Raw genomic sequence first — 17,271 nt, 5'->3', positions numbered from 1 at the left:
TATTTAATATCTTACAATGCCATAGCTGTATATGTCTACTTGAGGAGACAACTGCCTGTGTTGTAAATATTCTGGTGGCAAGTAGCATTCAGTTCCCTGTAAATTTGTTTCTTTCACATTTGTATCATCACAACCAGGGCCTTCCCTAGTGAGGCCAAAATCTCCAATTCTTGCATCCATATTTGCCTCCAAGAATATATTTGCACTATTAAAAAATATAAAACTGAAATTTAGTAGAGGGAAAATATTTAATGTTAATAATTCTATTGTTAATAAATAAATAATAATTAATTAATTTTTTCTAGCACAATTTGTATAAAATTAATAATTAAAAATACACAATTATACATACATATACACATGTACACATACACAAATACACACATGTTTATCAAAATCACTTTCATTCCAAACATATTTGAGTATTATAAGTGGCTGTGTTTAAAACATGGCAATTTCTGTACTGTAAAATAACAGCTAACAGTTAATCCAGTAATTTATTCTAAAATTAAACCATTCACACAATATAGATAAATTAGATGATATATTAGATAGATGATATATTAAAGATAAGATTAGGTGGATATAAATATCATACTACAGTAAGAAACTTATAAACAATAAACATCAATTTACTAAATAGTTTGTAATAATGTTCCATTACTTTATTATTACTTAATCATATAACTTATTTTTTCTTTCCTTAAAAATTTCCACATGCTTGGTTAGCACATGAAAATGGCTATTTTATGACAAAGCCAAGGGTTATCTGCCTAAGAAGAGGAAAGACTTGAAAATGAAACATGAAAATGAGTTAGTCAGGGAAACTAACGCATTTTCATGTTATACATAGGAAAAACGATGCAAACCAACCATGCAACCAGCCCATTTGCATGGGATCAAACCCAAACCAAGTCAAACTATTAGTATTCAGTGGTTTTCACTTGGCCACTGGTGGGGTTTTACATGATTGGAAATAGCTATACAATGTAATTTATAGTAAATCTGTATAACATTTGCTTGTCTTCCTTTACATTAGAATCAAAGATACAACCTAAGTTTTTATAAACAGCATAATGTAGTACAGGGATATCAAACTCATAGGTACACTTGGGCCAAACAAACAAGGTTTACCTTTAGGCGGGCCGCACAAAAAAAAAAAAAAAAAAAAAAAAAAAAATCAATATTCATAGAAACATAGATATATTTCGAATAATGCAATAATAAACATATATATATATATATATATATTTATATAGAAAAGAACAAGAAAAATTTAATGTTTACGTCCTGATACTTGACATCTCTTCTCTGCTATTATCTTTCCTATTTCGGGAGAAATTTTGTTTGCAGTGATAACTTTCAACGCTGACCCTAGGTGAGCGTCATTAATACGGTTTCTAATAGGAGACTTATTACACTTCATGACTGAAAATAACTGCTCGCACCGATAAGTGCTACCAAACATGGAAATAATTTCATATGCAAATTTTCGAGTATTTTCAAACCTGGCTGGTAAATATTTGTAAAATTCAGGCATACCCACTTCAATGAATTTTGCTTTCAAATTTGAGTTGCATTGAATCTCGATCACCTCCATTTGCATATGGCTGGGTACTGAGTCAATACTTATTGAGAAAATCGAAGAAAACAGAAAAAATTTGTCTTCGAGGGAACTAAAATCATTAAACCTTGTTTCAAATTCAGTTGTTAAATTTGCAATTTTTTCTGCATATTTTTGATATGAACAAGTATCATCTAAACTTGATTTGTTCATGCTGCACGTCGGGAAGTGCATCAAATCTTCATTTTTAAGTTGTTTTTCGCAAAGAACTAGTTGACATTTGAATGCTTTAATTATGTCAAACATGTTCGTAATGATATGATCTTTTCCTTGTAACGATAAATTTAAATCGGTTAAGTGTTGGGTTATGTCAACCAAGAAAGATAAATCTTGTATCCATATTGGATTGTAAAACAAACTTACATCTTGATTTTTCGTTTTTAAAAACTGACATATTTCTTCTTTCAAATCCCAGAATTGTTTGAGAATCTTAAAGCACGATAACCAACGTACCTCGGTATAGTAGGACAAACCCGAATATTCGCTATCTAGCTCACTTAAGAAAGCAGTGAATTGACACTTATTTAAACCTCAAGAACTTATAAAATTTATAACTTTTTTTATATATGACAAAACATTCTCCATATTTATTACTTTCGTGCATAGAACTTCTTGATGTATAATACAATGCATATGATGAATGTTTGAACCGTGAATTTCACTAAGTTTTTTTCTTAGTAATGCTACGAAGCCCTTGTTTTTCCTGGTCATTGATGGAGTGCCATCTGTAGCTACAGAATTTCATTTTGCCAAAGGTAGATTGTATTTCTGAAGAAGTCCAAAAACACAAGTAAATATATCTTCTCCTGTGGTAGTACCGGGCATCGGTATTAGTTCCAGTAATTCCTCAAAAATGTTAAAAATTCTTGTCACAAGAACGAAGAAACACTGCTAATTGAGCTTTGCCACTAATGTCCATGCTCTCATCGCAGGCAATGGAGAAACTTTCGAAACTAGATAATTTTGCTTTGATCTGATCACTTAAATTCGCGGCTAAATCAGTAACTCTTTCCGCAACTGTATTTCGAGACAATGAAATTGATTGAAAAGCCTTCACATTTCCAGGACAAACAATTTCTCCAGCTTTCATTAAGCATTCCTTGATGAAATCACCGTCAGTAAAAGGCTTCGAATGTTTAGCTATCAACTCGGACAAGACGTAGTTTGCATGTACCGCTGCTTCACTTTCTTGCAATACTTTACTAAACATGGACTGTTGCTTTTTCACTCCTAACTTGAGCTCTTTCAACTTTTCTTCTCTCATTAATCCTTCGTAATTGTTATATTTCGATTTGTGTTGTTCGTAATGACGTTTAATATTATATAACTTTGGTACATTAATAGTATTATTACATATCAAGCAGATTATTTTATCTTTTATTTCACAGCAAAAATATTCTAATTCCCATTTTACTTGGAATATTCTATGTTCGTCAGCGATTTTTCGTTTAATTTTACTACCACTTGGTTTTGATATAGACAAACAATTTAAAGGGCAATACAAAGGGCTGGAATAAACACGGTTAACGTTAAAAAGTTAACAAAAATTTATTCTTTCCACAAGAGAGATAAATCAAAATGCTGAAATATTTCTTCAAAAATATTCTAACAATATCACAAAATGTCAAACGTTTAGCAAAAATCAATTCAAAACAGAGAAACTAATTCTATCTCACAGCAAAATCGCTACAAATCAATCACAGCATTAAGTAAACAAACAGTTCACTAAAACTACAGCTACTACTGAGATGAGTTGTTTGTTCTCGACTTTTATAAGCTTTATAATTAATTTCTCGAATATACTGTAAACATCTATAAATATCTGGATTTTTGTGGATGGCAACAGCAATTACGAGATATTTATTTATTAGGTATTAAATGCACGCGCTGTTCTATTTTTAACCTTCCAACGCAGCTGTCTTTTCAAAAATCATCTGCGTTGCTAAGGCAACATGAAGCAAATCTAATTACAATTCTAAATAAAAAAAACTAAATAAATAAATAACTGTGAAATCCATAACAATATGAATTAAGTAATAATTAATAATAAAGCAAAGTGCATGCACATGCATGCACCAATATATCGTACAAAACTATGATTGGAAAACTGAGACCATGAGTTCGACCACATTCGGCTATCGGGGGATGCTTACAAGTTCTGAGTGCACGTGTCCCCCAAAAGCCGAAGGTAGCTGAATGCAAGCTACTCACACGCATTTGTAATTTAAGTAGTGTGTGTGTTAGCTCGCTGTGAGTAATCTAACAACACTGAATAAATTATCGTTAATTACTTAGCAGTAAACATTTCCTTTTTTTCTTCATCGATATGTTATTTTATTATTATATATTATTATTTGCTGATATATTGGCCGGGCCGCAAAAATATTTGTTGTGGCCGCGAGTTTGACATCCTTGATGTAGTACATCAGACTTTTTAAGGGGGTGGGAGATCAAATTTAGAGGTTAATGAATTTGGAGACATGTGCTACATTATCATTTTCATCATGTTTACTTCCAAAGTATGTATCCGAAACTTCACTAAAAGTCAATTAATATGGAAACATATAACTTAACAGTCACTTATGCATGATTAGCTATAAGACAATACCATATCACATGGCAGCATGAAAGCAGCCTATGGCGTATGTACGATAAAACTGAGAATGCTTTGTTTCACTGGATAGGAGAGTAATCCTTTCTCCACCGATGAATCATAGCATTTAAGTTTACTATCTATTGGGTCAGTCCATAAATCCATGCGCATTTTTTGGTAAATTTTTAAATAGTATAAAAAACACAATTTAACATTTTAATCAATTATATATTTTCCTCCATTATCTATAATGTCTCGCCATCTTACAGGCAGCTTTTTTATGCCATTGCTGTGGAAAGACTCTGGTTTTGATGCAAAAAAGTTCATTGTGTACATCCTGTTTAGAATTTAATTTTTTTCTCAGTAAAAAATTTTGTAAGGCATGAAATAACTGAAAATCACTTGGGGCAATATCTGGGGAGTAAGCAGGATATGGCAAAAGCTCCCAATTAAATTCACTCATTTTTTCCAGCGTTGTTTGAGCCTTATGCGGTCTACGTTATCATGATGAAACAACACTTTCTTGATATACACCAATCATGGGCATTTTTTCATCAATTCTGAGTTTAGACAGCAAAGTTGTTCACTATAAACTTCTGAATTAATCGTTTGATTTGGTTCTAACAGTTCAAAATGTCCTGAACAGGGTTAATCATCAATGCTGCTTTTTCCAACGTTAAATTTTTGGGTAGTCCTTACACCAATAGTGTGTTCACCACGTACACTATTAATTTTTATCGCTGCAAACCTGGCAGATTCACCACACGAAAATAAAAAATGAAGCACAGCACGTTTGTACTGATTGTTTATATTTATCTTCTATGGGTACTAAAACGCGTTCGATATTTACGAAAGTTGATGATGAACTGAATAATATGTAGTCAAATGATGACAAGTTTGAACAGGTTCAAAATTCTATTGTTTTAGTAAATGGGTCATAGTGAATTCCACGCATACTCTTAATGCGCACAAACTTATGGACTGACCCGATACTAAGAAATACTAAATTTCATGACCAGATAAAAGCAACCATGCTGCTAAGAGCATTAAATATAAAATTTTCATTCACAACTTAAATTTAACATACCTTTTTATATTACCATGAATAATAGGTTTTCTTGGATTAGTTTGCAAATAATTCAAGCCTTTAGCTATGAATTCTGCTATGTGACTCCTCTGAGACCATGTTAAGGGTGCAGTATTGTTCTAAAAAATTTTTTATAATAAATAAATAAAATAAAATAAAAAATTAATTAGATTACATAGACCGAAAATTTTATTATGAATACATTTTACAAGGTCAATCAGCATAGTAAAGATCATAATTATATTACTGGTTGGATAATAATTATCAGTTATTATACTTACCAATCAACAAGAATCATTTCAATCACATTTGGCATTTTATTACATGTTCATATAATTTAATCAGACTTTGGCGTTTAATCTCACTTATTCACAATTATTATTACATGATGCTCTTTATACAGCATAAAAAATTGTGATGCATTACAGAGAGACAAATTACCAATTCAATAAATACCGGGTGGCCATAATTAAACTGACTGTGCTCACAGTGTTGTGAGAATGACGCCACATTTTGTAGGAAGATTAAACAAGACAGAGAACGAAGGATTCCGCGAAAAAAAATTAGTTCCAAAAGTCACCGCTAGGGGAATATTTGGCGCTGTGTAATAGAAAATAGAGTGTTAACAAATGCAAATTAATACGGAATAAAATTACCTTTTATTATGGATATGCCTTATGGAATATGGATATGCCTTACAGTAAGGTATGCAAAATCTTACGAAAGATTATCAACTTCTATCGGTACAAGATCAGCCGTGTACAGGAGTTACTATACCCCGACCACTTTGCTTGTGATTGACTTTTGCTTTCACCTTTCTAGCCAGAATGGAGGTGGATTATGCTTGGCCGTGGAAAATCTTATGAGGAGACGAAGCCCACTTTTACCTGAATGGAACTGTGAATACCCAGAACTGCCGAATTTGGGATGACAAATCACTACATGCAGTTATAGCAATTCCCTTACATTCACCAAAGGTAACTGTTTGGTATGAGTTCACAGCGGAATTTATCGTAGGTCCATTCTTCTATGAGAACATTACCCCGACAGGACCGGAAACCTGTTCTGTTACCGTACAGAAATATCGCCACATGTTGAACAGCTTTGTCATTCCGGCACTTCAGCAAAGACAACGCCTGGAGTAAATCATTTTCATGCAAGATGCAGCCCCTCCACACGTTGCTGTATGGGTGCAACAAACAGATGCTACGACAGAAATTCACAACAGAAAGAGTCATTATCCGCTCTGCGTGGCCACCTCAGTCGCCTGATCTTACCCCATGCGACTCCTGGCTATGGGGTTACCTTAAGTCCAAGGTCTATCAAGGAGTGGCCCAGGACCTGGCTACGTTGAAGGATAACACATCACGGACTGTATGGGAGATTCCTGCAGACATGTTACTTTCTGCTGTTGTGCATACTGTGCACAGAATGCAATATGTGGTCCACAACAACGGCAGCCACATTGAACCTCATTTGAATGCAAAATAAAAGGTAATTTCTGTATTGAATTGCATTTGTTAACACTCTGTTTTCTATTACACAGTGCCAAATATTCCCCTAGTGTTGACTTTTGGAACTATTTTTTTTTTTTTTTTTTTTTCATGGAATCCTTTGTCCCCCGTCTTGTTTAATCTTCCTACAAAATGTGGCGTCATTCTCGCAAATAGATCGCGCTACAGAATACTGTGAGCACTGTCAGTTTAATTATGGCCAACCGTTATATAGTATTTATTTATAATAATACACATGGTTCTAAAACACCAGGCAGAATTGTAAAGGCATGTAAAGGAGACTAAAATAAGCAGATTTTGTAAAGGAAAGGGTATGCAGAAATGGCACGTGGAAGATATGAATAACAGGTAATTAACCCTAGAATGCTACCCTTTGAAAAACTTACAGGAATGGTAGCCATTTGTCTCCGAGACAAAGTGTGCATAAGCATGTTTAAAACCTACTTAAAAACCAGTTCAAATAAACATATACTACCTGCATATGATTTCATGACTCTCAAACTTCAAGTTAGTGACAAAGTATCATTTATTTATTCTCAAAGTAGTCATTACGCATACCAGCATGATGTTCTCCGCACATTGCTCTGGAACATGCTTGACAAACGTTGCATGTGACTCTGCACAAATTCTACAGGGAAAATGTGCAAATTGTTCTTCCTTTACAGTCAGTTTGTTCTGGAGGTTAAATGCTCAAATCTAATTTCAATAGTTCCCTTATCTGTTTTTGCTGATCCAGGCAAAGCTGGTATGTTTTAACGTTTCTTCATCCATGGAGCAAGAATATCTGCATCTAGCTTTATTGCGAACTTTTTCTTGATATTGCCTTTTCAGATTTTCAAGCTATATTAATCACATATATAACATATGCATTCATTAAACTGATATTTATCATGCCATAAAATGCACAAAAAGCCTTTGGTGAATTTTTCTAGTACGTGCACATCTGATCCAATGTGTCTACTGTCTTTTGTGTGGCTCAATCCTTTGGTTCTTTAATAAACTGAATAATATTGTGAAATGCTGTCCTCATGTTGTTTGATTTACGAATAGATGACCACTTATCTTTACCACTGAGCTGAATTTGTCATGACTAAAAAAATATCAGAATTTTTCAACTTTTTTGGTATTTTCTTTTTAGCTTCATATTTCAACTTCTCAACCATAGTACGATTGAAGCAGCTTTCTAAGCAGGGTCTTTCAGACAAGGCATCGGCGTTTCCAGGTGAGGATCTCTCCTGATGATGAATAGTTATGCTGATGCTGAAAGCAGTCTGTTAAAGTTCAAAGAAAAATTGTATTTCCTTAAAAAGTCCAATCCAAGTATGCAAGAATCTGTAATATCTGCCACATATGCCGTGTAATAGTAGGCAGCACTTCCAAACGTTATGGTCACGTTTAACTTCCCATCTATGTCAATTTTATCACCGGAAGCAGTCAGGAGGGTAACACAGGATGGTGTCCCAAATAAGTTTATTTTTAAACTGTTGAGCTAAATCTTTCCGAATAATAGTAACATTAGCTCCTGTGTCAATGATCATATTATCCCCCTACAATCCCAAAACACACTGGCCATGACATACTGGCCAACAGAAAGAGCTTGTTTGAACTTCTTTGCAAATGGTGACCCTGAGAGATGCCATTGTTTGGACTTTTGTTTCATTTCGGGAGTGAAATTAAACACCCATGTTTCATTCCATGTGAGTCCAACAATCCTTCTTATCTGTTCGTTTCTTTTTGTGTTCTGCTGTCAACATATGCAGTACCCATCAAGCACAACACTCATGATCAGTTTTTCAGTCAAAGCTCTTTCCACTGTACAATAAGAACTCCCAGGAAACTGAGCAACAAGTTCACGGACGGTGATCCTCCTGTTTTGAAGCACTTCGCTTTGGACCATCTCGACAATCACCTCCAAAACTGACGGTCTTAAACTCTGTTCTTCAGCGTAGACATCCTTCCGACCGGCACTTAACTCCCTGCACTACTTTGGAATGTGTTTAACAAACGTACACTTGTCGCCATACACCTCTGTCAACTGACGATGAATATTCATGGGTGAACTCCCTTTGCTGTACAAAAAGCGAATTATGGAACAAATATCACACTTGGGGCACCTCCATCTCGGGCGGCTGCTGAGCCGGACAGTGGTGTTGCCATCGCTGGACAGTGGTGTTACCACTGCTGAGCCGGACAGTGGTGTTGTGGTAAACTTCTAATTTAAGGTAACTGCTCAGCCGGACAGTGGTGTTGCCGGATTTCTGCTCGCACCTTCCTGTGCGGCTAGAGCTCTTTGGGAACCTTATTTCTAGATTGGCCTACATATATATGCGTGTGTGCACCATACTGGCACTAAAATTGAGAAAACTTCTCGAAATTATCAGGTTTTTAAAGATTCTGTGTGCATGCTTCTAGAAAATATATGTCTAATTGCAAAACTTTTACATAACCATTTAAAGATTATATATATATATATACACTATATTCGTTTGTACAATTTGCCCCCTAATGTTTCATCTCTCCTATTTCTTTCAGTGTATGATTTAGAAACTTCTAATTTAAGGTAACAATGCAAAATGTTACAACGTAAAACTCAAATGGAAAAGTATTTTATGTAAATAAAAAAAAAAGGTAATTAAAATTGTTAAAGGCTTTTAAATACATAATATGATAATATTAGTGTGTAATTATGTGTGCTTTTAAAAACTAGGAGAGGAAAATAGAGGATGTAGAGAAGATTTTTGAAGAGATGGCTTAAATTATAAACATAGCACTCCTACTAATATTACACTGCAAATATGGTATATATTATAATCGTGATGATTTAGAAGTTGATAGCTTAGCTGCTAATGATAGCTAATGATGGTACAGGCTTGATGAGCAGTCATCCCACTTGTGTTCAAGCTTTTATTCAGGGTATCAACAAGAATACACAATTTGTGCACTGCTATGCGCATTAGCTCCATTTGATTCTTGGGCAAGCAACAACTCAGAAACAGTAAGTTCAAATATTTTTTTCCTAATTTCAGCAATATTACTCAATATTTCAATTACTCTCCACACAGATTTGCTATTTTAGATGAAAATGTTAGAAAAAGGATACCTCACAGTTCAGCTACCAGGTGATAGAATTTCAAGAGTCAAACTATCAACAAAATGCATGAATATAGAGAACAGTTAATTGAATGCATGGAAAAAAATAAGAGTCAACATCTAAACAAGTTATAGCAATAAATAAAGCAGGGGCTATCCACCGTATGTTAGAAGAGTTGGAACTTGTGTTTTGGCTTACAGTGTTTCACAGTATTATGCCACATGTCAATGTGTTACAAAACCAGCTTCAAAACTCAAATGGAATAATTGCAACACCCATTAGAAAGCAAGTAAACGATTTCCAGCAATCATTAGAGAAGGAACTAGTGGAATCATGTGAAACTTCAAGAAAAACGAAGGGAGAAAACAGTCATATAAATAGGACTGTAGCAGCTAAAGATATATATGATGTTATCATGAATTAAATACAAGACAGATTTGCTTTATTTGTTACTCTGCTGTTTCTCTCCTGCAGGCTACAAAATTCCAAGAGTAAGAGAAAAGGTTTGTCAGATTCTTGACCAAACAATTGATGTTTATTCCTATTTAGAAGAATTATCTGAAAACTAAACTAGGAGTAATTTACAAAAGATCAGATTTCAGATTATGACTGGTAGCATTAGTCTTCTACAATTTATTATAGAAAACAACTAACAGAGTATGTTTTCAGAGACCTACAAACTGTTGCTAATTATTATTAATATTCCAATGACCACTGCTGAACCTGAGATATGCTTCTCAACTCTAAAATGAGTCGAGCCATTTTTAAGAACTATGAGCGAGGACAGACTAAGCACTCTAACTATGCTCTCAATTGAAAAAAAGCATAATAAATGACATACCTAAATTCAATGAAAATGTTATTGACATCAATTGTATTTCAAATAAATACGTTTATTTAAAAGGATTATTTAAATAAATAACATAAATCACTGTATCATTAATTAATGATAAATTGAAAATAAAATTTAAAATTGAATTTTTCATTTACTTTGACTTACTAACCTTACATAGCAGCCTATCTTCTAAAGAGCCATTAACCATAAGTTGGTACATTAAACAAAGATTTGCACCATCCAAAGATACAGCATACAAGGGTAATATATGATCATAATGGCAACTGAAGAATATCAAAATTTCAAAATGTAAAACAAATATCTAGACAGGGAAGAAAAGCAACAAAAATAATATAAAAATAAAAAATAAATCAGTAAAATAAAAAATGTATTTAACTGTACAAAAAATGCAAAAGCATACAAAGTAAGATTTAAAAAAAAACTACTTCAGTGCATGCAAGCTTATTATGTGTTAAAAAATTAGTCTCATGAAATTAAAATTGTAAAAATACAGAAAATAATGATCCTGCAAAAATAAATAATATATAGCAATGAATAAAAGAATAAAAGATAATATATAGCAATGAATAAAAGAATAAAAGATAATATATAGCAATGATTTTATGATTAATAATGACAAGCTCATAGATCAATGGTTCTTCAGGAAAAAGAAAATTACCTACTAGTCTCATACATATACAATAAACATTCTTCTTTCCAAAAGATAATCACTTATAATGACATCACTGCCTCCTGCCTTCAAAAGTTTACCACAGCAAAATACACAAAAGCATAAGCAGTATCTAATTATATTATTTAAACTGTAAGTATATTTACATTTGCGATTCTGAAATAATTCTTTGCCTGCCATTTAAATCTGCACATATGACACCTCTAATCAGAGATTATAAAATGCTGAAACAATGCTTTTACTACCTAAAATTATGCGAATATTATTGTCTCATTCTCAATACAGTGACCATGTTTCTATTCTATGGTCTCATTCTCAATACAGTGACCATGTTTCTATGTAAACATATGACCATGTTTCTATGTATAACATTCAATTGTGTTTCAAAACAGAATAAAAGAGAATAATAGAAAATATAAATAAACAGCTTTTTTATTATTTATTTCTGTACTTTAATATGCATAAAGCCTATATTAATTCCAGCATAATTATGACAAAAGTTATGATAATTATACATTTTACAGTTTAAAGCATTAACTTTTTCGTGGCGGAGTTTCACTCTGAATAAACTGCAATTCGTAATTTTTTTTATACAGTAAATAAGACTTGCACCTCTTTTTTTTTTTTTTTTTAATTTCATTTCTATGTTAATGTTTTATGATTATTTTTGATATGCAAATGAAGTATTGATATTTTCATCACAATCTATGCATAATTTTACATGCCGATGCACGTAGGACAGCCCATAGCAGATCTGCACTCTCAGTGAGGCTTGTAAGTGTTCTGTTATCCACTATACAACAAGATTTAAGCCACTATAATTATGGTTTGATACTCAAGATTTAAAAAAAAAAAAATAAAAAAAAAAAAAAAATAAAAAAAAAAAAACCTCCCTTACAGCATTCTTTTCCAAACTGCTCTAAAGATTCTTTGGGTACGAGACTGCTCTACCTGAATCATCATCAGAATAGGCAGAGTTACATAACAGCTGCCAACCTCGAAACAGGAAAAACTGAAAGTTTCCATGAAGTTTTTTTAAGCTATACAATGATACCATTTCAAAAGGTATCCAAATTAATTTGAATTATCTTATAATGCAGGATTCAGGTTATTCAAGAATTTAAGTTATAATTCTGATGCTATAATATGTTAATACTATTTAATTTGATGCTCTAAATTTTATGTTCTTTGATAAATTTAATTTTGTAATTTCTTTCCACTTTTATGCTGAGAAAATCCTGAGTAAGGATGAAACCTTTAATTTATCACACTATTAAACACGATGAAAATAAAATTAAGGTTTAAGGCAACCATTACTGCATGAATAAACTTAGGGGCATACCATATATTGATTTAAAACAAATTTAAATACAAATGTTAACTAGTTAAACATTAAGACACAATAACACGCCGAATAAATACTAATTGAGAAGTCAAACAACAAAAATCAGCGTTATATTTACAAAATTTTCACAGGACTAGTTTCGATGGTTTTACCGAACCACCATCTTCAGCTGCAAAACCGCAAATGTGTAAATATAACGCTGATTTTTGTTGTTTGACTTCTGAATTAGTAGTTAAACATTGGCTGAATCTCCACGTAAAATTCTACAAATGTCTACAGTAGGTTAAGATAATTCAGATCAAATAAAATGCTGAAAATCGCTACATGTGTAATGGAATTTACATAATTTAAATTTCATTGATTCAATAACTTTCTAATTTATTGCTCGATAACAATTACCTTGGTAAAGATTAAAAATTAGAAACTAGGAGATTCAGTGATCTACTAGGAGATCCCATACAGCACACACAGTAACTGTGACTTAACAGTGTCACATTTTCGTCATATTACATTTGTGACCATAATAAAATGCTACAGAGATACCACATTGTGATGTTAATGTGGCATGGATGTCACATACAGGTCACAGCAAATGTTTAATGTGGACCCCAAGAAAATTCTCAGTCTCCTTCATTCTGACCTTTTGTAACCTTGTTCACATCACTTGCTTTAGTGGGAGTTATCCTGATGCACTGACTCTAACCCCCCCCCCAAATTCACTGTTAAATGTTTCAATAAATCTTTTGAAATAAATTACTTTTTTGCACTTTTAATCAATTCATTTTCCTTAAAAAATATTTATAGTTCACAGCATGTTTTTCTTGATGTGAAACTATGAAATTATGGAACTATATTTTATGATGAATGCATGCACATTCTGCCACATTACCACATTTGGTGTTTGACCAAAGAGATTACTATAGCTTTTTTTTTTTTTTTTTTCCTTTTTCTGTCATGAGGATTTTCACAACCATTTCTTTAATTCTGTTTCTTCTTCTAGCTCGGCATTTCGTCACTGCTAAATTTTCAGGTAGGCACTGTTTATTGTATACTGATGTGAATATCAGTAATATACTGAATGATGTCAATGATATAAGTAATATACAGAATACTGAATGTGATTGATATCAGTAATATACATACTACTGATGTGAATGACATCAGTAATGAACAAAAATTTATAATGAATTCACAATCAATTCACTTTTACTTGTATTAACAAGAGTGCAAAAAAAAGGACATCAGGAGAAAGTTTTCTCTCATTGCTATCTCGCTGCTCAAAATTTTTATTTTAGAGTTTCTGTTTTATCTGGCATATATAATTCAACTTCTGTTTTTATAATTAATAGATAATGTAAAAAAAGTAGTTTGTTTTTTGACATTTTATTGCACTACTCTGCATTGTGCTCTGCTATTTTTACAAATTTGTTAGTTATACGTGTGGTACCTTAGGTCACACGAAAAATTATACCATACATCCATAACTCTCTTAAACCAGGCTCTAGTTATATATAGCATTAAAAAAGAATTAAGAAATTAGATCCTTCATCGGTAAATGATCTTGATAATGCATCCCCTATAAAAAGTTCTTTTCTTGATTTATATTTTATCTCATACTGATACGGCTGTAATCTTAAATGCATTCTTCGTAATCTTATTGGGTTTTATTTAATGGATTTTTGAAAACTGATTCCAATGGTTTATGGTCACTTTCCACTGTATTATATTTTCCAAATATAGACTGGTGAAATTTGTGTGTAAATGCAATAGCTAAAGTTTCCTTTTAAATTTGAGCATAATTCTTCTGTGTATATGTTAATGCCTTAGATGAATATGCTACTGGCAAATTATTCTGCAGTAAGACTGCTCCTAGTCCTTCTTGAGGTGCATCTACAGATAAAACTACTGTCATGTTTTTATCATAATACTGTAAAAGAGGTTTATTTACTAAAACATCTTTTAGTCTTCTAAATGCTTTTGCATGTACTGCATTCCAGTTTCAGATAATTTGTTTTTTCAACAAATCTCTTGTTCTCTCTTGGATTGTTTCATGTATCCCATATGCACAAGCTAATACTGTACCACAGACAAGTTTCTTGACATTTACAATAGCAAATGAATTATTCACTAGTTCAAAAACATTTGCAGTGTCCTCTTCTTCTGGTATAAGATAGTGAATACTTGTGCAGTATGGTTTGAAAATAACTGTGCAGCTAAATGCACATGCTGGTGTTCATTTCCTTTAATAGCAATGTAACTTACAGACAACTTTGAGCAAATTTTCACTTCTTTTCAATCCATTGATAACAATCTTTTGATAGGTTCTTTTGTAATTAATTTATTTCCTGGAAGCATTAATCCATCATCCAAGAAGTAATTGTGAAGACGTAATTGTCTTTAGCCTTTAGACATCATCAAACCCCCACAACCCTTTACTACAGTCCTGGGATGTGTAAAACAGCTGTTACGATAAGTAATCTGAAGTTTTGTCCATACAGCATGATTTTTACCAAGCAAGTCAGCTACAGCTGCAATAATATAATATCCAATTTCTGCCAATGTTATTATTATATCTTTCAATATTTTTGCAGTCATTTGTGCATCAAAGTCAAAATATATTGGCTGCTTCCAGCTTGCAAAATGTCCTCACACCATTACCATTTCTATGTGGGCCAACAATCTTATCCTCTGCTTGGTCATAACAGATTCTGCTATCTATGTTCCTTTCATTGAATGAAAGAGCACACATACGTTCTTGGTCTGTCATCTTTAATGCCCTAGCACACATAACCTGAATCACATCATGTAGCAAACCAGAAGAACATCAAAACGAACAGGATACACATTTCTTCAAAGGCAAAATGCTAAAAAACGAAAATCCTATTTTTTGTCTGAGATTAGCTGTAGCATACTGCTTTAAGTGTTGCAGATTTGCAAGTGTCATCTGCATTCTACTTAACAAAATTTTTATTTGACATGAGATAATGAATTCGGTTGTCTGTAAAAATTGTCCCTAAAATCTTTTTAACTTCTCTATATACTTGTTTGCTTGTTACTTTCCTGCTCATTTTCTGAAAGCTATGCAATTTTTTTATGAGAAGCAACAAGTTCAGTAAAAATAATTTTCTCTTGCATTTTTAACTGACAGCACAGCATATTTAATTTCTTATTTTCCTTTTCTAACATTTTCACGCACTCAACTAAATGAGATGTGTCACTGGATGTAAACTGAGTTACACGGTCTATCTTATCAGCTTGCGGCTTTTTCTTTTTGGGGAAAAGGGAAGCTAAATTTTCCAACGCTCGTTTCCTTGTTTCCCGAGCCTGGCACCTGCTTGCTCTATCCCTTTTTAGCACAAATTTGGATGAATCATTCATGTTAGAAATCTTTCTCTCCAGATTAACTTCAGTTTTTGAAGCATAATATATATAATTTATTGGTGAGTTATTTTCACATAATGATGATGGAAGATGTAAAGTGGGAACAACATTGGCTTTCAGCACCCTATTAGGAGTTGAATCAAGCAACTCTGCCTTTAGATCCTGTACGTAGTCATCAGGTGTAAAATGAAGAGCACATATTCTTGCACTTTTGATGTTGAAATTATCTGCTCTTTTCCAGTAAACAATCCATAACTTACAAGATAGTATGCGAGGCCCTGACTATTAGTTTTTCTTATTTAATTCTGAAACAAAGCTATAGCACAATTTGCCATTTCTGACTAGGTATAATAGCAAATAAACAACACAAATCAAATCAAACTGTTGATGCAACGAATGTAAAGAAACGTCAAGAATTAACAACTGTCAGCCATGGACCTTATAAGAGATAGACTAACCCAGTGGGCGGAGTGGGCGTCACCCACATGTCGGCAAGAAGGAAGGGACAATCTGGCTTACTTTAAAACGGAAACCTATGGCGTTTGTATCACATAACTGTTTTTCATTATTATTAAATGTGATACGTTGTATAAGTGATGAGATTATGAAAGTCAGAGTTTTCGCAAATAAGATTTAATATATCTCATTAAAGCACTTTTTACTGCATTTTGCGCATTTTTTTCACGTGTAGTTCTTGTATAAATTTCTTTACATTAGTAAAACGGTCAAAATTCTAAATGCGAAACTTATGAACTTATTTTTGTGTACAAATAAAGTAAAATTAAATAATATTGATAGCAAAAGATGCTTTGAAACAAATAAGGTAAAATTAAACAAGAACTGAAAATTTTCTTTGATTTTATGAGCATTTTCAGGTAGTAGTTTTTAAAATTATTATAACATAACAAGACGAGCATTTATTTGATTATATGATAATTAATTATTAACATTACAAGATGATTATTTATTTTAGTAGTTCATAAAATTCGGAGCATAAACTTTTCTGAGTGTAATGAGGAAAAAAAAGATAAACTCTGAAAGCACTCAGATTTGATTTTATATTATGGCCAAAGGAGCATTTTTGTAATGTTTTGGTGTTACCTTTATTCA

At 32.6% G+C, this 17,271-nt stretch overlaps 1 protein-coding gene across 1 annotated transcript in view; it reads right to left on the bottom strand.

Moving 5' to 3' along the window:
* The window catches only part of LOC118189245 (pelle-like serine/threonine-protein kinase pik-1), a 71,866-nt gene that overhangs the window by 29,469 nt on the left and 25,126 nt on the right, over window positions 1-17,271 (bottom strand). The window contains exons 5-7 of the mRNA XM_035359822.2: window positions 10,914-11,028; window positions 5,305-5,423; window positions 16-205 (exon numbers count right to left, since the gene is read on the bottom strand). Coding sequence (XP_035215713.1) covers window positions 16-205; window positions 5,305-5,423; window positions 10,914-11,028 — 424 coding nt within the window. The remainder of the gene's footprint in view (window positions 1-15; window positions 206-5,304; window positions 5,424-10,913; window positions 11,029-17,271) is intronic.

This window comes from Stegodyphus dumicola, chromosome 12 (genome assembly GCF_044657685.1).
Source record: "Stegodyphus dumicola isolate Sdum_Otavi_A_Nest chromosome 12, ASM4465768v1".
NCBI classification, from domain to species: domain Eukaryota; kingdom Metazoa; phylum Arthropoda; class Arachnida; order Araneae; family Eresidae; genus Stegodyphus; species Stegodyphus dumicola.
The sequence above is the reverse complement of the archived record's forward strand: the minus strand, read 5'-3'. Positions and strand labels throughout refer to the sequence as shown.